This window comes from Sprattus sprattus, assembly GCF_963457725.1.
Source record: "Sprattus sprattus genome assembly, chromosome: 2".
NCBI classification, from domain to species: domain Eukaryota; kingdom Metazoa; phylum Chordata; class Actinopteri; order Clupeiformes; family Clupeidae; genus Sprattus; species Sprattus sprattus.
Genome location: NC_137921.1, coordinates 34987271 through 35010549, shown reverse-complemented (window position 1 = coordinate 35010549; position 23279 = coordinate 34987271). Strand labels below are relative to the sequence as shown.

The window sequence follows — 23279 nt, the reverse complement described above, 5'->3', positions numbered from 1 at the left end:
CAAGACAACATTGAAAAGGAAATAATCCGGTTTTGAAGGAAGACTGTGGTGTGCATATTCTTCCCATGGAGGGTCTGGCTCCAGGAGGTGGCATTCCTTGGAAGTCATACAACACAGAGCTACTTCAGGTTAGTAGGTTCAATCTGGCCGTTGGTCTGAGGGTGGAATCCTGAGGACAGACCGGGTGTGGTGCCAGTGAGCTTGCAAAAATCTCTCCAGAACCGAAGAAACTGCGGGCCCCTCTCAGACACAATATCCATTGGCAAACCATGAATCCTGAAAAAGTGATGAATCAAATGTTCAGCAGTCTCCAGTCTCCTTAGCAGACGGGGTCTTAGGGAGAGCTGGTTTGCAATGGTTAGGATGTAAGTGTCACCATTCAAGGGAGGAAGGCCGGTAACAAACTCAACTGCAATATGAGGCAAGGGATGGTGAGGTAGAGGTCTGAGACGGCCAGTCGCAGGTTGGTTGTTTAACTTTTTCCTGGAAGTATCACAGGCTGTCGCAAAGGTCCTGGCATCCTGCTGCATTGTGGGCCACCAGAAACGCTGCTTAAGGGTTGGTACAACCCTTGGATGGCAGGAGAGCACCTCCACAACTCCATCTCCACTTGAGCACCTGTGGTCGTACACAGAGAGGCACAGAAAGGCTGTCAGGAGGCCTATTACCTGGGTCAGGGTCCCAGGTCAGAGCCTTTTGAACGGCAGTCGGCACAATACAAGCAGCTGTCACAAATCATTATCATCATTATCATTGTTTATTCTGGGAGAATTGACTGAGCGCAGGGCTCTTTTGCAGCAATGCCCTGACTGAGGCTATGGAATACAGAAGAACAATAAATAAACAAACCATATCAAAACAAAACAGACAAAATAAATAAACAAACACATTAAAAAACTCAAAAATTAAGTATAAATAAATAAAATAACATAAAATAAAAAAATAAAATCAGTAGGAGAGAAGGATGGTTTTTGGAAGAGTCCTAATTAGGGTCCTATGTTAACTGCTGTAATAAAGCACACAATTGATCTGAGGGAAAAAAGACACCACCTGGCCTGACGTGAGTTAAGACACTTCGCCATGATATGCTTCAGATACCTAAGATTCTTATGGTCTGTCCATAAAGGAATGTCTGATAAAAGGAATCCCAGTTCCCTCCAGCTAATGTCTCCATACTTCCAAGTTAAGCTTAATGGCTAGTATCTGTCAACCTGCAATGCCATAGTTACGTTCTGCCTGGGTAAGACCATGTTCAAAGAAATGCACTGGTATGTATCTTATTGTCCTTAGTGGACCTCTGAGACATTACAGCTCCAGCCCCAGTTGAGGAACCTCCAGCACGAATTGAGCGGATGGATCAGGGACAGCCAGGACAGGAGCAGTGGTAAACCTGGCCTTGAGCCACTCTCGGCCATGAGGGTCGTCAGGGCTGAGCAAACCCCCTAAAAACTTTCCTCTCGCCGGAAAGTGGGAGCTAACCACTCAGTAACTCAAATGTTATGGACATAATAGGATGGCAGGTATGGCCTGTCGTGGAAAATTCTAAAAGGTTCTCAAGAAACTTTTCAAGGTAAACAGGTGTGAAGAGACTGAAGGGTTTATTTCAGAGTAGTTAACTGCTGCTGAGCTGGTTCATGGAGCATCTCAAAAACTATTTTTATAATCACATCTCTTCTTCCTTGTACCCCTGCCCTTGTTAACCAATCAGAATTGACCTCATCGAGACTCTTTGTTCTATCTGTTTGGAACAGTTTGAATGTTGCACCGTTTGCATCCTGCTGGCTGCTTCCTGTGATAACAAGTGTCTCGCCTTTTTTAGGTAGCGAGACTCTCTGCCTCACAGCTTTTCGGAGAAATGTGGTTACCTTTCAGAGAAGGACACGAGACTCCATCTCGTGTTCTCCCGTGGCCTTTCAGGAGCACCTTAGAGAAGGCCTACACACTCTCTGCCTCCTGGTTTCTCAGAATAGGCCTCTCTGCCTCGTGGCAGCCCTGTCACCAGTTTGTCACGTCACAGCCATGTTATCTAACTGTAACTCCTATCTGTTTAGATGTCCATGTTCCAGCACCAGCGATACACACATTATTCAATATTACAGTCATAAGTAGGTAAAAATACAACAGGCCAGTGGCAGGTAGGGTCCTGGTAAGTCCCATCTGCTGTATGCCCCCGCCACTTTTCAACCCAGAACGACGCCCATGTATCAGTAAAATAACCACTTACACAACATTAATAACATTATGTTACATGGAAAATACCCATACTTCCCAAAAGATTACATTTGTTTGGCCAGTCAAGTTCCACCTAAGCTAAGTAAATAGGAGGAGTAAAATGGTATATATTTGTTTCTGTTTGTGAGAACTCAATGGGCTAAGTGTGTATACCTGAAACCCTTTACACAACTTATTTAATTAATCTGGCCAGTCAGGTGCCACCTAAGCTAAGTAAATAGGAGGAGTAATATGGTAAATATTTGTTTCTGTTTGTGAGAACTCAATGTGCTGAGTGTGTATACACGCTCACACTAAACCTCCCCCTGAGTGCCGTTTCAGTGACAGCGTGCTGTCAGCACATTATTAGCGTGTTTGTGGCAAACTTTTGGAATGCCTGTTTGGCACCTTTACTCTCTCTGCGCAACTCTGTGCAACTTCTTCTGGGGACTCAGTTGGTGAACTGCGCTTAGGGGTCGAACACAGGAACATGACGTTGGGGTGAATAACACTGACAGACAGGAAGCAGCAGGTGAGGCTGGGAGAAATTACATCCAGCACCAGGACAGTCAGCACTGGTGCTCCCCAGGGATGTGTGCTCTCCCCGCTGCTCTTTTCCCTGTACACAAATGACTGCACCTCAGGAGACCCGTCTGTTCAGCTCCTGAAATTTGCAGACGACACTACAATCATCGGCCTCATCCGAGATGGAGATGAGTCTGCATACCGGAGGGAAGTTGAACAGCTCGCCCTGTGGTGCAGTCGCTACAACCTGGAGTTGAACTCGCTCAAAACTGTTGAGATGATAGTTGACTTCAGGAGGAGCCCCCCATTACTGCCCCCCCTCACCATTCTCAACTGCACTGTGTCTGCCGTGGAATCCTTCAGGTTTCTGGGTTCCACAATCTCCCATAACCTGAAGTGGGAGCCAAACATTAGATCAGTCACCAAAAAGGCCCAGCAGCGGATGTTCTTCCTGCGCCAGCTCAGGAAGTACAACCTGCCTCAGGAGCTGCTGATCCAGTTTTACACTGCAGTCATTGAGTCTGTTCTCTGCTCATCTATCACTGTCTGGTTTGGATCGGCCACTAAACTGGACAGGAACAGACTACAACGGACAGTCAGATCAGCAGAAATGATCATTGGTGCCGACCTGCCCACCATCCAGGACCTGTACACCACCAGAGCCAGGAAACGGGCAGGGAAAATTATTGCAGACCCCTCACACCCTGGACATAATCTGTTTCAGCTCCTCCCCTCTGGCAGGCGCTACAGATCCCTGCACACCAAAACCACCAGACACAGGAACAGTTTTTTCCCCCTTGCCGTCACCTTAATGAACACTTGACAATGTATTATATTTATATTACATTATATTTATTTATTTGATCCTAAACTATTGTGATATATTGCACATTTTCAGTTAAAGTACATTGAGAGCAACTAAACACCACAACAAATTCCTTGTATATGAAAATGTACTTGGCCAATAAACATGATTCTGATTCTGATTCTGATTCTGATTATGTGAAAGAAATAACCAGCAACATGGATAACGGCTTGAAACGGTGTTTGTTTTCAAATGCTGACCTGTCAGGCTAGTTGCAGCTTGAATCAGCAATCATTTTCTCCATTGACTCTGCAAGACTAAAGCATATGCCTGTAACTCCATAAAACTGAGAGATTCATACTGGTCCTCACTCTTTCAATGACTGTTGAGAGAAAACAGGAAAGACAAAAATAGAAGAACAAGGAACCATTTCCTTCCATTTGATTTGTTATCATATGCCACAGAGTCAAGCGCAGAATCTAATGTGCCCAAACATGCAAATGCTAAAAGGGAAATGGGTGTAATTATCCCAGAGTTATCACCACATCAGAGGGCAGGCCAGCAGGGGGGACGACATGTCAGGAGGTCTGCTCTACTGGCCTCTACCACCATCTGTTGGGCATATATGGTACTTCATGGACCAGCCCAAAGTCAACGCCCAACTGGACAGTTACTGCCAAACTTCCCTTTCACCCAAAATAAAAATAAGCTGAACTGGGCATTCCTATCTGGGGTTTGCTTGAATAGTTTCCTGGTGATGTGGCTCCCTCGATGGGAATGGAGTGAAGGTCAAGGAGGCAGTCAAGTACAGAGCAGCCTGACTATTACTGGGTCAATTCCAGGCAGTCAGAGAGATGGAGTTCATTAAATTTGTGTCCCACATGCTACTGAGAGACCGGCTCATATACATATATATGTGTAACTCTCATTGCCTTTACCAAAGCAAAGAAAACTATCAACACAATATCACTGAAACAATCTGATGGCCTACATTTCTACTTATTTGCATGTTTTATGAGGAGGTTTTTATCCAGAGTGACTATGGGGACAGAGAAAGCATGCATTTTTGTTCTATGCAAACTGTATGTCAAGTCACTGATAAGTTTAACCTCAGATTGAACAAGTGTTTGTGTTCCAAAAGTCACAACTTAAAGCCCCAATATGCAACAATTATACTTCAGGATTAGGGTTAGGATAAGCAGTGTAACCTTAAAAATTACAGCTTAAAAAAAATTGGGGCGCTACAATGACTTTTAATATGGACAATTGCGTCTGTGCCATTGCGATAGCAGGGTCCATAGGCATATCTGCGTTCTGTAGTTTTGCCTGCCGCAGCCCGCCGACCTGACTTGATTACTTTCTGCCGATCTAGTAAGCTTATTTGCCGTCTTGCGTTGTCTTATGTTGCACTTGCTTGATGTTTGACAGTGTAAGGACAGTCGTTGAGTAACTAGTTTGTCATAATGTCAAAGTCAGCACATTTCAAGAGATTTCGTTAGTTTTAGCTGCTAGCATACCTTTAGCGAGTTCCGTTGTGCTGCTTTAAGTGATGCGCATGTATTCATGATCAGCAGGAAAGGCCAGGCACATTGTTTTGATTACAGCCTGCCTGTGTAAGGCTGTGTGAAAGGAACACACTGATTGCAATGACTCCTGCACATGTGTGGTAACCACAGTTATTACACGGCTTTTCTTAATGCTGTAGAATGCTCCATTCACTTGAATGGGGCTTCCCAACGTTCTGCTGTCGTGTCGGGTGCTGTTCGCCCTGTCGGGGCTAATTTTCCCGATAATGACTGGTGGTCTATACATTATCCCTTACATAATCTTCAACCTACATCCTTGCATCTTTACCTCTAGCTACCTTTGCAGTTTAATAAGTCTGGATATATATTAAAAACTGAGACATTAAGTGCACAAAAAACAAGATTATACAGAAATAATTGAAAGAGGCCATTTCAGGTCAGGAACTAAATTCAGTATCCAGCTCCTGTCATTGTTATTGAATTAATGTCAGAGTCCTGTATTAAGAAATATAATTGGTAAAAGGAACTTTTAAGAGGACAGTTATGACAGTCGTGTTTTGTATAATCATATAGTCATGTCCACACACATTCAACATGTGTACTGTGTAAGATGTGCTTGTACTGCACTCTGTTCTGCTTAACCTGTCCCTGTCAGCCATTTCCTGTGGTTTCTACAGCTTCCTCAAAGACAACCGCTTTGAAGTTTACCTTCCGGCACAACAGTGCAGCACATTATTCTCTTGGGCCTACTTCATATCAAATGCCACTAAAAGAGGTAAAATGTTCTTAATGCTTAATGAAGTAAAAAAAAAAACTAATACTTTGTGCTGTTCATATTAGTACACACTGTCACATGTTATTCTTAGGGTCAGGGTTAGGCTTAATTACTTGAAGTAATGTGTATCTACATGAAAAGTGCACATTTCTCATGTAAGTACTCAATATTAAGGACAATTTAAAGTTGGACCATTTTCTTCAAATAGATGTTACATAGAATTCTATAATCAATGCAAATGTTTATTCCAAGCAGAATTATTTTCATTGAATTCACATTTATTTTTAAACCCTATTTACATTCCAGAGCCCAAAACAGACGGTCGATGAAAAAGGTCACAGGAAACAGATGTAGCTTAAACACTTCACAGTACAGGTGCAGACTTGGATGCTGCTGTAAACACCAGCAGATCACCTGGCACTGCTCTGGCATTTCTGGGTTTATCAGAAATCTGTTGGACGGTGCTATCAGAGTCGCCTTGGCAACCAAAGCGTATGCCTTCCTGTTGATTTGCAGTTAGCTGTTACACACGTCAGATGAGGTTGTCTGGTTTATCTGTGGTTTTGTTCACCCTGTTCACTCCGCACTCTCTCGCTAGCTTCCTGAGAGCGACATGGAGTTTGAGGCTTGGCCGAATCAGTGCCATTAAGCACTTTGCTGCACTTATATCTTTTAAAAGTCTGTGTGTGTGTGTGTGTGTGTGTGTGTGTGTATGTGTGTGTGTGTGTGTGTGTGTGTGTGTGTGTGTGTGTGTGTGTGTGTGTGTGTGGGTGTACACATGTCTGTGTGTGTGTTTGAGGAGAAGTTTTCCATTTTTCTCCCTACTGCCTTTTTCTCAACCATTTATCTGTTCTTTAAATCCTTCATGTTTCCTCTAAACGTTTTCAGAAATAGACAAGCACAAATAGCCTGACATGTTCAGGCCTTCGCTCCCAGAGGTTTTCTCTTGAGAACGACGGCCTCTATTAGAGTTCACCACTGAGTCTGTTCTCCATCCATCATGCTTGGTGGTGATTCAGGCTTCATACTTATTCAGTCTTATATTAGGGAGCGCTTCACAGAGTTCCGCTGGAACCTCCTCCTCACACACACACACACACAGACATCTGTACGTACACACACACTCAGACACACACATACACACACACACATATTTTTTTTTTTACAAACAATTATTATTTAATGTCTTGGATAGTATAATCTTCATCTGAACTGAAGGTATTACAATCCTGCGGGATAAAGGCTCCACAATGGCTTATCCCCTCTTCAACATTAACAAACTACAGAGACTCCATACTGCTTCCAAGTGTGCGCATAATCACATAATCACATCATCATGCTTGGTGGTGATTCAGGCTTCATACTTATTCAGTCTTATATGAGGGAGCACTTCACAGAGTTCCGCTGGAACCTCCTCCTCACAAACACACACACAGACATGTGTACAAACACAAACTGAAACACACACTTACAGACACACACACATACAGACACACACAGACACACACACACACACACACACACACACACACACACACACACACACACACACACACACACACACACAGTAGGCTGTCTTTATTTCTTGTCCCTTACCCCTTCTAGATGGAGTTTTTGTGTATTTTTTTTTATTTGTTTTACAAACGATTATTATTTAATGTCAGCCATTTATCACAGATAATTACAGCCTCAGGGTCTTCATAAAGACTCCACAATGGCCCAACCCTGTCTTCAAAATTAACAAACTCCAAGTGTGCGCATAATCACACAGATGAAGAGCCTGTTTTAAAGAGAAACTAATGTAGTTTAATCTCGTGGAAACCTGGTTGTGAGCCTGCGTTTGTACCCATCTACCTTTGGAGTGCTCATGCAACCCCTGCTACTGCCTGCACAGCTGCCTGGGTGCGTGGTAAACATTTTGCTCTCCAACATTTCTGCACTTAAGAAATCCCCAAATATTTAACTGTTTCTTAAGTTTTGAGCCATTAGTTTGCATTTCTATCTTTAATTGTATTCAACTTGTTTAAAATGCTTGAGAAGTTGATGCATTTGTTTTGGTTTTTTCGAAGGGCCAGAGAATGGCAGTAGGTATGTGAAAACAGTTGCCTCAGCTAAACCTAACCCTCAGCTAAGGCAAGAAATATGAAATGTGAGAAACACCCTTGTGTTTCAGTGTGGAGGGATCTCACGTGGCATGAGCCTGCATACTTATCACACAGTACCCAAGCGCAGTGTAATTTGTATAATACAAAAATAATAAGACTAAATTAAAAATTGATTTAGAGACAATTTCCTCACAGCCATTGCTTAATCTCCCATTCCAGAGACTCATATGGAATCATTTAGCACACATACTTGTGCAAAAGGTCACAGCACACCCAGATGTTCTGCTGGGGATGGTCCAATGATCTGTTGTGCGTTGAGTGTGCAGAACCACATACATACCAGGAAAAGATATTAAATATGCATGGCTCCTCAAGAAAAAAAAATACAAGGATTTACAGCCCTTAGAAATATTTATTAAAACACAACCTCAGCAGAAGCTGAACAAAACAAAAACAAACAAAAAAACGTTTTAATCTTTTTAACAAACACCCAGTATAAAACATAAGCTTAGTGATTGTGTCTTCTCTTTTTCATTGCATTCATTAATTGCTGGGAAATGTGTGCAATTCCGTCATATTGCCAAGGGAGCCAAAGTAAATACACTGCATTTGGTCAAAAACACAAATAAATACTGGGAAAAAATATAAACACAATTCTGCGTAATAGCATTTACCACACATTATCAGCATTTCATGTATTTAATGCTTCCTAGTTATAATTCTGAAAATGGACTTCGGGGGGGGGGGGGGGGGGGGGATTTAGTTAGAAGATAGCGCCAACAGAGCCCCTCTGATATTCCTCCCACCCCTATGTTTGTAATTTACAGCAGTGCGTCTCGTGCAGGTGATGCGTTCATCCTGCACCAGTCTGGGGTCCTCTTCCTCTTCCACTTCCTGGACAACAGTGTTGCACTCGGCTATGTACCCAATCGCCAACACCGTGGCGTGCTTCACACTCCTGTAACACATGAGCCTGCGTTAGCTTTAGCACACACGCACAAACGTCCCTGACGCTGGCATTCATGCCCACACACACACACACACACATCCCTAACGCTGGCAGTCATGCCCGCACAGACACACACACAAATCATCATGATATCAGAGGGCAGCTATTTGTTCTCCTGGTGATGCTCATGTTGTGGCGGCAGTTATGTAATGGTCAGATGTTCTGTGGTGGTGTGGTGTGATGGTTTGGTTGTGTGTGGCAGCCGCAGACTCACATGATATCAGAGCCAGGAGCAGGGCAGGGAGCAGGGCCCAGCCCAGGGGGCCGCTGTAAGGACCCAGAGGAGACGCACCAGAGCCAGGGGGCTGCTGCTGCTGATTAGCCTCCTCCTTCTGGACCGCCATCTGACACTTCACACTGCAAACACACACAACAGGACACATGAGGAACGTCAAATTATAACTACTGCAAATGACAGGAAATCACACAAGGACCACTGAAGACCGCAACAGCCCTGAATGATAATATGAGCAACAGTAAAGAACGAGTGGCGTCATCTATGAACGACTACAAACCACATGAGAGACAAAGAATTACGTCAGCTAAGACCGACTGTTAACCACATGAGAAATGTCTTTGTCATTGAACCATCAGAGAAACTGGAGGGTTATTGTAATTTTTTTTTGTTTCAGCACCTGCAGCTCAATTGGGTCTTGCTCTAGAATAACGAATCAGGAGAAAATAAGAATGACATCTATAAATAAAAATTAAAGACATGAGTAATAACAAGTGACATTTATCAATGAACAGTTCTGATCACTGTGGCTTGAATGCTGGACATGGTTGGATGCATTTCTAGTTGTCAGGAACCTATACACACACAGTTATCAGTAACCTATACGCACACAGTCATAAGGGACTTATACACACGCAGTCGCCAGGAACCTATACGCACGCAGCAATCAGGAACATATACACACGCAGCAATCAGGAACCTATACACACGCAGCAATCAGGAACCTATACACACGCAGTCATCAGGCAACTACACCTGCAGTCATCAGGCACCTATACGCACGCAGTCGTCAGGAACCTATACGCACGCAGTCGTCAGGAACGTATACACACGCAGTGTTCAGGAAACTATACGCACGCAGTCGTCAGGAACCCATACACATGCAGTCATAAGGGACCTATACGCACGCAGTCGTCAGAAACTTATATGCATGTGTAACAGGTTTAATTCTTCCCACTTGCCATTGCTTGTTGTTGGTAGCTGTAGCTGTAGCTGTAGCTGTAGTGGTGAGTTTGGTGTGTTAGAGCTCCCTCTATGGGACTGTAGTTGTAGTATACCTGGCATTGCCGCGTCCTCTTCTCAGTCTGCGTTTACCCTTACTGAGAGAGGTACGTACCCAGAGCAGGTGGATCATAATGTACACTTTAGTATAGCTTAAACATGAGTCTGAGTGCTGTAACAGTGTTTTAGTGTATTTGATAATTAGTATAACAGTATAGTGTATTTCGGAGTTGATATCTATATTTGTAAAGTGTATTTGAGAGTTTAGGATTGCTAGCTTTGCTAACCATGCGGTTTTGCTTCTATGCTACTGTTATATCTCAATGAAAAGCTGCTTCAGCTTAATTGTCTCTTTCTCATGTTAGGCTGTCGATCTGGGGATGTGTGATCACTTTGCTCTGTGTTTTGTATTACGTGTCAGGTATGTAACCAACTCATTGCCATGTAAATGAAATGGTTTGTATTTTTCTTATAAGAGTACGTTTTCTATTCAATGTTGCTGAATAGCACAGGTTAGCATAGAACAGTGACCATGAACACCATGAGGGCAACTCTCCGGTGTATCTATACTCAGTCTGCGTTTACCCTGACTGAGAGAGGCTGTCGATCTGGGGATGTGTGATCACTTTGCTCTGTGTTTTGTATTACGTGTCAGATGTCCTGAATAAACGGCTGGGTGCCAAAAGAATCACCGTGTCAGTATCAAAATCACAACGCAAGACAGAGTACTAAACCGCTACACATGCAGTCATCAGGCAACTACACCTGCAGTCATCAGTGAATAAGTTCAAGGTTTGGTAGCCATGTGCTTCGTCCTTCTCTGCAAAGAGACTTGTTTACACATCTTTTTTTTTGTTTAATGTTTTTATGAAAACTCGAACTCTAAGTGAAGCTAAAGCTAATCTGCCACAGATTGAAGCAAGCAACAACCCAAGAGTGTTGAGCATGCTGAATACCTCATCCCCGGTGTGGCCTCTACTTTTCTCTGTATGTATGGCTTCTGTGCAGTGAGTAAGGGACACTACAATGCTTGAAATTAATGCTATCTTTAACTCAGTGTGCAATGGTCACTGGTGTGGCAGTGCATTTGGTCATGTCAAATCAAGATGAAACAACTGTGTTCAGTTGTATCTAGTCGGTGATGAAGTGGTGTGTTTGGTCACGTCTGGTCAGTCTTCTAACTAGCTGAAGTGCTTGTTGCTGGCCGGTGATGTAGCTGGTCAGTACTCACAGCTGTGTCTGTACGTAATGCTTGCTGGTCTGACAGGCGGCAGTCTGCCTCTCGGCTGCGGTCTGTAGGATGACGGCAGCGTTTCTGAGCGCCTCACAGGCGTCCAGCTCATGCAGCTTCATGGTCAGGTTACTCTGTAGACAGTTTATGTCATCTGGAACAGAACACAGAATCATAGCAGCACAGGTCGTACCATCAGTGCAGATCAGAACATCAGCACAGATCATTACATTGGCACACACTGGCTCCGCAAGAGAATCAAACAGACATCAGAAATCACTGCAGTTCATATCCATCAACACAAATCATGGTGCAAATCATATCCTGAGCTGGCATGATAACAGAAATACACATCATACCATGAATATGTATTCTAACTGGAAAGGGTATGGATGATAATGGTTTAATGGATAAATACAGACCCTACCATTAAACAAATCTTTTGTAATTTGATAACGCAACTGTGGATTAGATCAGATCATCTTTAGCCTGACCATAACAAAGCCGGGTTTTGTAAACTAAAAGCCAATAAAGCTCATGTAAATCCCGATGACTCTACCTTTGGCAATAAAATAAGGGTAGATGGAAAGATAAGTCAACTTTGAGCATTTCAAATAAAGAGTAGCCTATTTAACTCCCAAGAGTTAGTTTAATGACTGTCATCTTCAAATGCTGCTCACTTGCCATTGTTTTGGGTTGCCGCGGCTACAATGACATTTTTGAGTGTGTTTTTTTGTAGCTTTATCAGAGGAATGTATTAGGATTTAAATAAAGACGCCTGCTTATAAGGCAATGTCTGGTATTCCTTATCAATCTGAGCTCCACACGAGGCTCCGTGACGTGAAGGGACTATTTTGGGAGTCGGCTGGCTGTTGTTCAGGCTGAGTCACGTCAACATCACTTCCATCATCATGGAGTAGTTTTCTCAAGCCATTAACCACAGTGTATAGCTCAGTGAAGGCTCTTCTCACAGGATAGCCCCAGCTTACCAGCCCAGCTCATACCACAAGATAAGATTAATAGCCAAAAAATCCCTAGCTAGCCTTCCCAGCTATCATCCAACATCCATAGCCAAAACTTCTAACTAGCGCTCCCAGGCTTCATGCTCAGCTAGCAAGCTTACGTTCCCATCCAACATCCCCGGCAGCCTACCAGCTAAAATGCCTTTTCTATGTGCTTGCTGGTCTCAGAGGGTGGCTGTTGAAACGCCGCCTGAGGTGGCTCACCAGTGGGTGTCACACCTCAGGCTTTAGCCCATGTGATTTTCCTATCGCTTCGGTTCAGAAGCTTTCCACTTCCTGTAACCGTTCAGCAGGGAGGGATGTGAAGGGAAAGTCTCCCCTCCTCATCAGCGTAAGGGATCTACACAGACCTGCTGGTGTGGGAGGAAGCTCATGTGAGGAGGAGCTGGCTTTTATGGTTTAATGTCATGGGATTGAGGTATTAGGGTTTAGGTTTATTGTGATGGTCTGATCCACGCTGATGCCTGAACCCCATCACATTAAAGTAGTAAACCTTACTCTGTTTAACCTTAACCTCAACTTAATGCTATGCTTGAACACTAGTTAGGGAACTGGATCACATTTAAGCCTGTTCCACATTAAAACCTGATCCCTACTAATGCTTAAACCTCATCACTGGAACACATTACTGTTATGGGAATCATGGATGGATAGGGCATTATGCCAACTTACGAGTCATTCGTCAGCTGAATGCAAAGCTTGTAGACAGAGTGAGAAGAGACTATTAGAAGCTGTCACTTATAAAGGGCGTGTGGTCTTAATATCTGCACTGGAGAAATAGACCTCACACTGAATTTGAAGGGCAATGTGGTTTATGTCTTCAATGTTACATTTAAATCTTAAGGTGAACTCTTGAATAAAGTAACAGAGATTCACAGATGAGAGATGCCCCATGGTTTAAATTCATTCGAGGCATGACTTTTTCTAGGCAAGCTTATTTTTCATATTAGATGAACATTAGACTGAGAAAAAAAACAGCCAGAGTAGATTCTCCCACAGAAGGTATATTAGCAGCGAGCTAAACTTGAGTTTGGACAAACCTGGAAGCTAAAGGTTGCCTAACCCCTAACACTGACAGTGTTACATTGTGTTTACAAGCCCCAATCCATAGTGTAAACTCATTTTTAAAATGAATCCTGTTGTATTTGTTTGCTCTGCACTAGGGTTTCTATGGTTACATGGGGGAAAAGCATCTAAGAATACCAGCAGTGAGCAAGCCCTCCTCTCCTTGTAGCCAATGAGCAGGCAGCAAGGCAGTCTGACTGAGATTTTCCTACCTTTCTGCTGGGAGTTCTGTGCTGTGAGGTTCGCCTCAATGGCCTTATGCATCTCAATCTCATTTTCCAGTGCTGTAATGTTCACATTCAACAGGACCTGCGAGAGGAGGGAAAATAACACAATGCTGTCATTGAATGACTAATCAAAACACCGGGGATACCGAACCGTGTGTGTTTGTGTGTATATGTGTGTATGTGTGTGTTTGTGTGTATGAGGGAGTGTGTGTGTTTGTGTGTATGAGTGTGTGTGTGTGTTTGTGTGTATATGTGTGTGTGTGTGTGTGTGTGTGAGAGTGTTTGTGTGTGTGTGTTTGTGTGAAAGTGTCTGTTTGTATGTCTGTGTGTATGAGTGTGTGAGTGTGTGTGTGTGTGTGTATGTGTGTGTGTGTGTGTGTTAAGTCAGGACGCTGACTGGAGTGTGTGTTTGTAGCCAGCCGGCGGGCTAGCTATGCCAAGCAGTGCCCCGTATCGCATATTTGATTCTGAGAGAGTGCAGGCATGTTCTCAGCCACCTCCTCATATGGAGATGAGAGCTGCCTTTGAAAATAACAGTCTTTTAGTGTAATGCTCGGCGGGCATATTTATACATGTTTACGTAAGGTCGATGTCATGGGCACTCGGGAAGGGGGACTACGCTTGAACATGGCTCCGTGTGAGACAGGGTTTGGGGGAGAAGAGGCCGCGTGCTTCAAGGCTCCCACTCTTCCAGGAAGAGAGCGTTAGCCCCCTCCACGCTCCAAGCCCACTCCAGCTGGATAGGGCTGCTTTTAATATCTGCCACGGCTGGATTTGCATACAGCGGCCCTGTGGTCACATGGGTCCGCTCTGGGGGACTTGATTGTTGGCTAAACGGAAAAATGAACCTGCTGAGATTGAAACCTCTGGAGTCTCCATTGAGAGTTCTTCCCGCTGAGTGGGGTACTTCACTCCCCTCATATTGTCCCTCATACAGGACTGAGGTACATCACACCCCTCATACAGGACTGAGGTACATCACACCCCTCATACAGGACTGAGGTACATCACACCCCTCATACAGGACTGAGGTACATCACACCCCTCATGCAGGACTGAGGTACATCACATCCCTCATGCAGGACTGAGGTACATCACACCCCTCATACAGGACTGAGGTACATCACACCCCTCATGCAGGACTGAGGTACATCACACCCCTCATACAGGACTGAGGTACATCACACCCCTCATGCAGGACTGAGGTACATCACACCCCTCATGCAGGACTGAGGTACATCACACCCCTCATACAGGACTGAGGTACATCACACCCCTCATGCAGGACTGAGGTACATCACACCCCTCATGCAGGACTGAGGTACATCACACCCCTCATGCAGGACTGAGGTACATCACACCCCTCATGCAAGACTGAAAGCAAGGAAAGCAAGAAGCAGGAATAGTCTAGGCGCCTGTTGGCATTTGACTTTGAATCAGATTCGACCGTGATGTACATGTTTGTGCCAGATTGGGGTCAGATCGACCCAAAAACGATTTGCTCTCCTGGATAGATCCTGATGAGTTGGCATTAAACTCTTCTAAAAAGGTAGACAGTGAAATATACTACTGGGGGACATGTGGGGGACATATCCCTACTAACAGATACACTCAAGGAAACTAACAAGCATATTTTTTTGTCAGAAATAGTCTAACTGACCAGTCAGCAAATGGTGCCAGAGCAAATAATGCCCTGACCTGGCACCACACTATGCCACATCCTCCCCAAAGCTATGTGCTATCTGCTTTTCTCCTGCTATCCTTGAGGATTTTCTGTTACACAGAAACAAAACCAAAACTAGAGACAGAGATCCAGAGAGTTAGAAACGTGGTGAGATGACCTGAGGACAGGGAGTGACAGAGAACTTCAAGGCAATTGGCAAGCACATCTCTTTACCAGGAACAACCCTGTATAAACATGCCGCTCCAAACCGACAAACTTTGCTGACACAAACAGACACAGACGGAGCCATTTAAAGGAAAATAAAACTCAGGGAGATCTAAACACTCATCCACCGGGCTCCCCCTGAGAAAGGCATTCAGGGCATGGGGCGGATTCTGTCACCATACTCACGTTCTCCTGCCGACAGTCGTCCAGGGACACGTTGAGCTGCCTGAGTGTCTCCTTGTGCCCGTCGATCTGGCCCTGCAGCAGCGTCTGGTTGTCCCAGCCCTGCCTGACCAGGGCCTCCAGGGCCCGCCGGTCCTTGGTCCACATGACTTTGGCCCCCTCCAGCTTCTCGTTGAGGGTCTGCAGCTCCTGGCGGCACTGTCCCGCTCCCTTCATGTCGGGGGAGGTGGCCCACACCACGATGATGATGAGCGAGATGATGGACCAGAGGGCCAGGCAGGCGATCAGTACGTTGCGCGTGGTCTGGGAGGACTTGGAGCTGGCCATCCTTACACACGCAGGAGCTCAGGCGGGCTTGTGGGCGAGTCGGGCCGCTGGTTAAAAATATCCTCCTGGGAGTCGAAAGGTACTGGGTCTGCTTTGTCCCACGCTGTGTGTGTGTGAATGTTCACACGTGTGTCTGTGTGTCTGTGTGAGTGAGTGAATGAGTGTGTCTGTGAGCTCAGAGGTGCTGTGATACTCTCGGCGTGTGAAATGAGTCTCTTTGCGAGTGGACTTCCCCTAAAAACCACTGCCTGAGCAGGGCAGGAAAGGGGTGTGGCTCTGCCCCAACTGATGGAAGGAGGAGAGTTAACCTGCTGTTCTCTACGGAGAGGGAGAGAGAGAGAGAGAGAGAGGGAGAGAGGGAAAGTGGGAAAGTGGAAGAGAGAGAGAGGGATAGAGGGCGGGAGGGGCTAGAGAAAGTGTGGCAAGAGAGAAAGCAACAGAATAAGAGACCAAAGGGGAAAGAGTGAGTGAGAGAGAATTAGAGAAGTTGAGAAAGAGGGAGGGGATGAAAGAGAGAGAGAGAGAGAGAGAAGGAAAGAGAGGGAGAAGGAAGGTCGGGTATAGAGAGAGGGAGATGAGAAGCACACAAGGAGTAAGAGGGAGAGAGTGAGTCAGACAGATTCACAGAGCAAAAGAGAGAGAGAACAGAGAATGAGGAAATCTGATCTCAGATAAGCAGATAAAGTGCTTTCCCCACACGTGTCCTCAGATTGCTCTGGGGGGAAAACGAAAGCTAAAGATGTTCCCTCTTTCCCCTGAAAGGACGAGTGTTTCTCTTTCTATTTCCCAATCTGACAGGAGGGCTTGGCAGCGACGCGGCGCGGGTGAGCTCTGAGGGTGGCGCTGGAACAGCAGCGGTGGCTCTGAGCCCTCAGGGACGCTCATCCAGGGAACACTCCGACTGCTTGTTTGGCTCTTCAGCTATGTCTTATTTTAAACACTTTCACTAGCACCCGCGGCGGAGCTGCCACTGCTGAAGACTCAGTCTTTCCTGGACCGGTGCCAGCCCCTCACTCTGCCCTCGCTGCTACAGCCCGCACCTCTGCCCAACAGCCACGCCCTGTGCCACCCCGTGCCACTTTTCCGCTGCCACGGCACTGCTACTTCTCTCAAGTCGGTGCCTCTAGATGATGGCACCGCCGTGCAAAAGCCCCCCTGCCCCAGAGGGGTGGGCAGAGCAAGGGTCAGAGGTCATGGACTGGAAGGGGAGGAGGAGAAGGAGGAGGAGGAGGGGGAGAAGGAGGAGGACGGGGAGGAGGAGGGGGAGAAGGAGGAGGACGGGGAGGAGGAGAGGGAGGAGGAGGAGGAGAAGGAGGAGGAGGGGGAGGAGAAGGAGAAAGAGGAGGAGGAGGAGGAGTGGAGGAGGAGGCAAGTGATAGGAATGAGGAGGCTTGGGCAGCATTTGGCAACATTCAGTAGCTCAGTTACTGCCAACGAAGGAAAAGGCCACAGTTAAACAAACATCAAACATAACCACACTGGGTGCTCTGGCGCTCTCTCTCTCACAAACACACACACACACACACACACACACACTCACTTTATCTGTGTTTCTGACTTGTTCCCTCTTTATTTCACCCTCTCTTCTTCTCTCTTTTTCATATTTCTCTCTCTCTCTTTGCTCTCTCTCTTCTCTCTTCTATCTCTTTCTCTATCTATCTGTCCTCCCTATTTCTCGTTTGTTTTGGGAAAATAGCTGTGGTGTTTTGCTGAATCTAACTAAGCATCAAGAAAAATAAGCAGTTTTAAATCAAAGCTGCTTCATATTGTCAACCCTACTCTAACTCTATTTCAATTCTACTCTGGCCCTGCCTGGAACTCTGTGGTTCACCTCTCTGTGAGCATAAAGATCCACATGTATCCACATTTATGATTATTATTGCTTAGACATGAGGGTTTCATTTACACGTTTCAGTTTTCTTGTTATCTTACACTCCCATTTTGCAGCATGTTGCATTTTCACAAAGTCACGCAATTTCTGGTTGCAATTTTCTCTTATTACCGGAATGCTTCCACAGAAGACTGCCCAGTCATGGACTTTCTGCCTTATTTGTGACTGATTTTATTTACTGTAACTCAAACTCACTGCAATAGCAGCAGCAAATTTAGTTATTTGGCCACAACAAACCCCCATAACATCCTGGTGGGAATAAATACATGCAATTTATACTGCAACTTTAACTCCAATTGTTGAGAATTCCAACAGCAGATTCAGTCACTTTTGACCATAACAGTCACAACAAACCATTGCCACAGGAGAGGAAGGGAAATATATAGAGAGAGAGGGGAAGAGAGGGGGAATGTGTTTGTGTGTGTGTGTGTGTGTGTGTGTGTGTGTGTGTGTGTGTGTGTGTGTGTGTGTGTGTGTGTGTGCGTGCGTGCGTGCGTGCATGCGTGCGTGCGTGCGTGCGTGCGTGTGTTTGGAGGGAATTCCTTTGCACATTGTGAAGACTGGAGGCTCAGAGAATAGCTAAAGAGCAGCCTCTTCTGGTAGAAAGGAGAAATGTATCGTGAAATATATACACACACACACACCACATGGTTAAGACATATACCAGTGTATTGTATATATAACAACTCACTCGCACCCATACATCGTGTTAAATATGTGTGATTAGGGGATCCGGAATGATCTGCAGCTCCTGTGACCCCAAGAGCCCCATTTAATCCAGACCCATCCATCCCTACTAAAGTAAAGTCTGTGAACGCCTGTGTACCTTCTGCCACGCCAATAAGATGACAGCCCATTTGCAAGGGTGTCTCCTGACTGCTATAACAATGCACAGTAATCCTTTCCTGATGGCTGCCAAAACAGTGTCATGTTGTGAGTGCCCACTAATCCTGTCCTGTCAAAACAACCAACACTTATCCAGGGACCTCCACCCGGCACCAACCCAGCCTGCTGGAGTTAAACTATTTACCCAGGATGGTGACCCCTGCCCTGGGTGTTAGCCGGAGCTAAGCCAGCCGCCCATTAAAAGGCTGAGTGAGGGCCTGTCAGCAGGTGTGAAGCATGCAGCAGGGACCCATCAGCTAGATGTGTGAGGGGACAGGACTCTGTGTGGTGTGAGAGGAGAGGAGAAGAGTCTGTGTGGTGTGAGAGGAGAGGAGAAGAGTCTGTGTGGTGTGAGAGGAGAGGAGAAGAGTCTGTGTGGTGTGAGAGGAGAGGAGAAGACTCTGTGTGGTGTGAAAGGAGAAGACTCTGTGTGGTGTGAGAGGAGAGGACTCTGTGTGGTGTGAGAGGGGAGGAGAAGACTCTGTGTGGTGTGAGAGGAGAGGACTCTGTGTGGTGTGAGAGGAGAGGAGAAGACTCTGTGCGGTGTGAAAGGAGAAGACTCTGTGTGGTGTGAGAGGAGAGGACTCTGTGTGGTGTGAGAGGAGAGGACTCTCTGTGGTGTGGTGTGAGAGGAGAGGACTCTGTGTGGTGTGAGAGGAGAGGACTCTGTGTGGTGTGAGAGGAGAGGAGAGGACTCTCTGTGGTGTGGTGTGAGAGGAGAGGACTCTGTGTGGTGTGAGAGGAGAGGAGAGGACTCTGTGGTGTGGTGTGAGAGGAGAGGACTCTGTGTGGTGTGAGAGGAGAGGAGAGGACTCTCTGTGGTGTGGTGTGAGAGGAGAGGACTCTGTGTGGTGTGAGAGGAGAAGACTCTGTGTGGTGTGAGAGGAGAGGACTCTGTGTGGTGTGAGAGGAGAAGACTCTGTGTGGTGTGAGAGGAGAGGACTCTGTGTGGTGTGAGAGGAGAGGAGAGGACTTCTACCTCAAAGGTAGGTGTGCTTAATGGTATAGTTACAATGTAACAAGAGTAATGTAATATGTCCCAAAAAGGTACTGTAGTTCATAATTTAACATTTCATGTTCCAGATTGTGGCAGATACTATGTGTTGATGTGTATATACAGATTAGACATTGTTTGACTGTGTGTGTATCTACCTGATGTACAGTCGTATGCAAAAGTTTGGGCACCCCTGATCATCTTTATTCCTTTCATTTATAAATTGTTGGGCGTTTGGATCAGGAACTTCTTTGTCAAATATATAATACTACATGGACACAGTGATATTTTAGAAGTGAAATAAGGTTCATTAGATAAACAGAGAATATGCCAAATGGATAATAACAGAATTAGACAGGTGCATAAATTTGGGCACCCCAACAGAAAAATCACAATAATATTTACTAGAGCCTCCATTTCCCCAAAATAACAGCCTCTAGACGCTTCTTATAGCCTCTGATGAGTGTCTGGATTCTGGATGAAGGTATTTTGGACCATTCTTCCTTACAATACAGCTCCAGCTCTGTAAGGTTTGATGGGTGCCTAGCGTGGACAGCCCGCTTCAAGACATCCCATGTATTTTCAATTATATTGAAAACTAAAATAATGGGGCCCAAGTCTGGGGACTTGGATGGCCATTCCAGAACATTGTAGTTATTCCTCTGCATAAATGGCTTTGTGGATTTGAAGCAATGTTTCGTGTTATTGTCCTGCTGGAACACCCAACTCCGCCATAACTTCAGCTTTGTTACAGATTCTTGAACATTATTGTCAAGAATTTGCTGGTACTGAGTTGAATCCATGCGACTATCAACTTTAAATAGATTTCCAGTTCCTGTACTAGCCACACAGTTCCACAGCATGATGGACCCCCCACCAAATTTTACTGTGGGCAGCAAGTGTTTTTCTAGGAATGCTGTATTCATTTGCCTCCATGCGTAACGCCTCTTGTTGTGACCAAATATCTCTATCGTTGTCTCATCATTCCACAGCACTTTGTTCCAAAATGAGCCTGGCTTGTTCAAATGTAGTTTGGCAAACCTCAAGCGAGCTTGTTTGTGGCGTGTGTGCGGAAAAGGCTTCTTCTGCATCACTCTCCCATACAGCTGTTTTCTGTGCAATGTGCGCTGAATGGTTGAGCAATGCACAGTGACACCATCTGCAGCAAGATGACCTTGCAGGTCTTTGGAGGTGTTCTGAGGGTTATTCTTGACCATTCTGACCATTATTCGGCTTTGCCTCTTTGTTATTTTTCTTGGCCTGCCACTTCTGGCCTTAGCAAGAACTGTGCCTGTTGCCTTCCACTTCATAATAAAATTCATCACAGTGGAAACTGATAGCTGAAACCTCCAGGATAACTTTTTGTAGCCTTCCCCTAAACCAAACTGCTGAACAATCTTTGTTTTCAGATCATTTGATAGCTGTTTTGATGCCCCCATGTTGCCACTGTTCAGAGGAAAATCAAAGAGAAGCACAACTTGCAATTGGCTACCTTAAATACCTTTTCTAATGGTTGGATGCACCTTTCTATGGAATTGTAGGCTTAACAAGCTAATCAGAGTAATTCTGTGTTGCAGTTTATCAGCATTGAGTAGGTACAGGTATTCAAATCAACAAAATTATGAGGGTGCCCAAACTTTTGCACAGCCTATTTTTCACATTTGATTTAATTTCACACCACCAAATACTGCTACACTAAATATCTTTGTCTGGAAAACACCCCAGCACTCAGTGATAACTAGAAAATAAATATTTTACCACTGTGATCTTTTTTGGTGAAGACAGAGTAAATTATCATGCAGCCTTAGAGGGGTGCCTAAACTTTTGCATACGACTGTATGTTTTTCTCTTCTTGTTTCCATTCATTACTTACCTGCCTTGTGCTCGGCCATTCGCCCATCAGGCTTCACGATGAGGCTCACCTGTTGTGGAGTCTTATTGCCTCTGGTCTTTGAGCTGATCAGTGGTATGGACCCGTCTCTGGACACAGAGTGGAGGCGATGGTGTCTCAAGTTTAACAAACCCAGCAGACAGGAGAGGGTGAGGAAGATAGTTCTATTTATTATACGGCTCTTCAGAATGCTCCAAAAAGTACCGTTGATTTGAACGGGCCATCCCAACGTTCGCCGGTGAATATATCCTGATATTCACCGCTGCAAAATGATATTGACCGCTGGCAACGGGTTTTGTGCTTCTAATCCACATATTTCATATCATTCCGCAACGCGTCGGGGTGATGTTCGCCCTTTCGGGATTTATTTTTGGATAATGACCTCCGGACAATACATTATCCCTTACATGATGTATATTGTATTACATGTTCACCATATTGTTAATTGAAATGATGTAATTATATGATCTAAGGAATTATACTGAAACTGTAGGGCAATTATCCTGAATTAGCTTGACTGATTAATGCTCAATAATATATGATAATATTATTATTATTATATAATATAATATTAAGGCCTAGATGACATTATGAACACTCTGTGTGCGTAATTATGTTCTGTGTGTAACAGTTTCCTGTCAAGGCTGTGAAGCCCTGTTATCACAGCTAAGGGTCATCACTTTAAACTCATGGCCCTAAAAAAAAAATCGTTGTGTCTCTGTCCACGTGGGGTACTCACACACACTGCGACGGACACACTGTTTTCTTTGGTGGGTGTCTGCTGGTTTTGGATTAGGGCTGATGTGTGTGAGTTTGTGTGTGTGTGTGGTTTTGTGCCGTCTATCAGTCAGCAGCTCTAGATAGAAGAGAGGTGTGGGAGGCTAACCACAGGTTCATCCAGGCTCATAACCAGAGATACACACAGGGCAAGGAGACCTATCAGATGGGCATGAACGCCTTTGGAGATCTGGTGAGTCGCATGGCCGCTGTGCCTCATTCAGACAGCCCAGATGGAGCTTTTAACATGGAGCGGTTTTATGTCCATAATTTGAATTATATTCTTAATTCAATTTTATGAATATAGTGCCAAAACAATCAAATTGTCTCAAGGCGCTTTACAGAGCCCAGGGCCTGAACCCTTCCTGGAGCAAGCACAATGGCGGCTATTCACATTTTGATTTGGTGTACCTTTACAATATGATACATTTAGATATTATCAAAATCTTTTTACCTTGTAATATAATGTAATGCATCACTGAATGTATAATTGAATGTGACATGAATTAGTTATAAATGTATCTATTCATATCAAACCCATGATTCTTGTGTTGTGTGGACCTTGCTCAACCAATGTTACTGTGTATACTGTATATTTGTCTTTAATCTGTCCTCGTGTTCTATGCTGCTGTTTGCCCACCAGACAGAAGAGGAGTTTGCGGAGCGCGCTCAGTCTCTACTTCCTGCTCGTCACCTGAGGAGCAC

General features: G+C 45.0%; 2 protein-coding genes across 2 annotated transcripts in view; one reads left to right on the top strand and one right to left on the bottom strand.

The window, feature by feature from the left end:
- Positions 1-8776: 8776 nt before the first annotated feature.
- LOC308382176 (uncharacterized protein) lies at positions 8777-16136 on the bottom strand (the record flags this gene model as incomplete). Its single annotated transcript, XM_080859862.1, has 5 exons — positions 8777-8905; positions 9171-9313; positions 11425-11578; positions 13724-13820; positions 15813-16136. Coding segments are annotated over 5 exons (720 nt in total). The 3' UTR covers positions 8777-8903.
- A 5681-nt stretch (positions 16137-21817) lies between these two features.
- Positions 21818-23279, top strand: part of LOC308382167 (cathepsin M-like) — a gene marked incomplete at both ends in the record, with an annotated part of 6327 nt that continues 4865 nt past the window's right edge. The window contains 3 exons of the mRNA XM_080859851.1: positions 21818-21946; positions 22645-22767; positions 23218-23279. The exon at positions 23218-23279 is cut by the window's right edge and continues 106 nt beyond it. Of these exons, the coding sequence (XP_080715977.1) occupies positions 21818-21946; positions 22645-22767; positions 23218-23279 (314 nt within the window). The remainder of the gene's footprint in view (positions 21947-22644; positions 22768-23217) is intronic.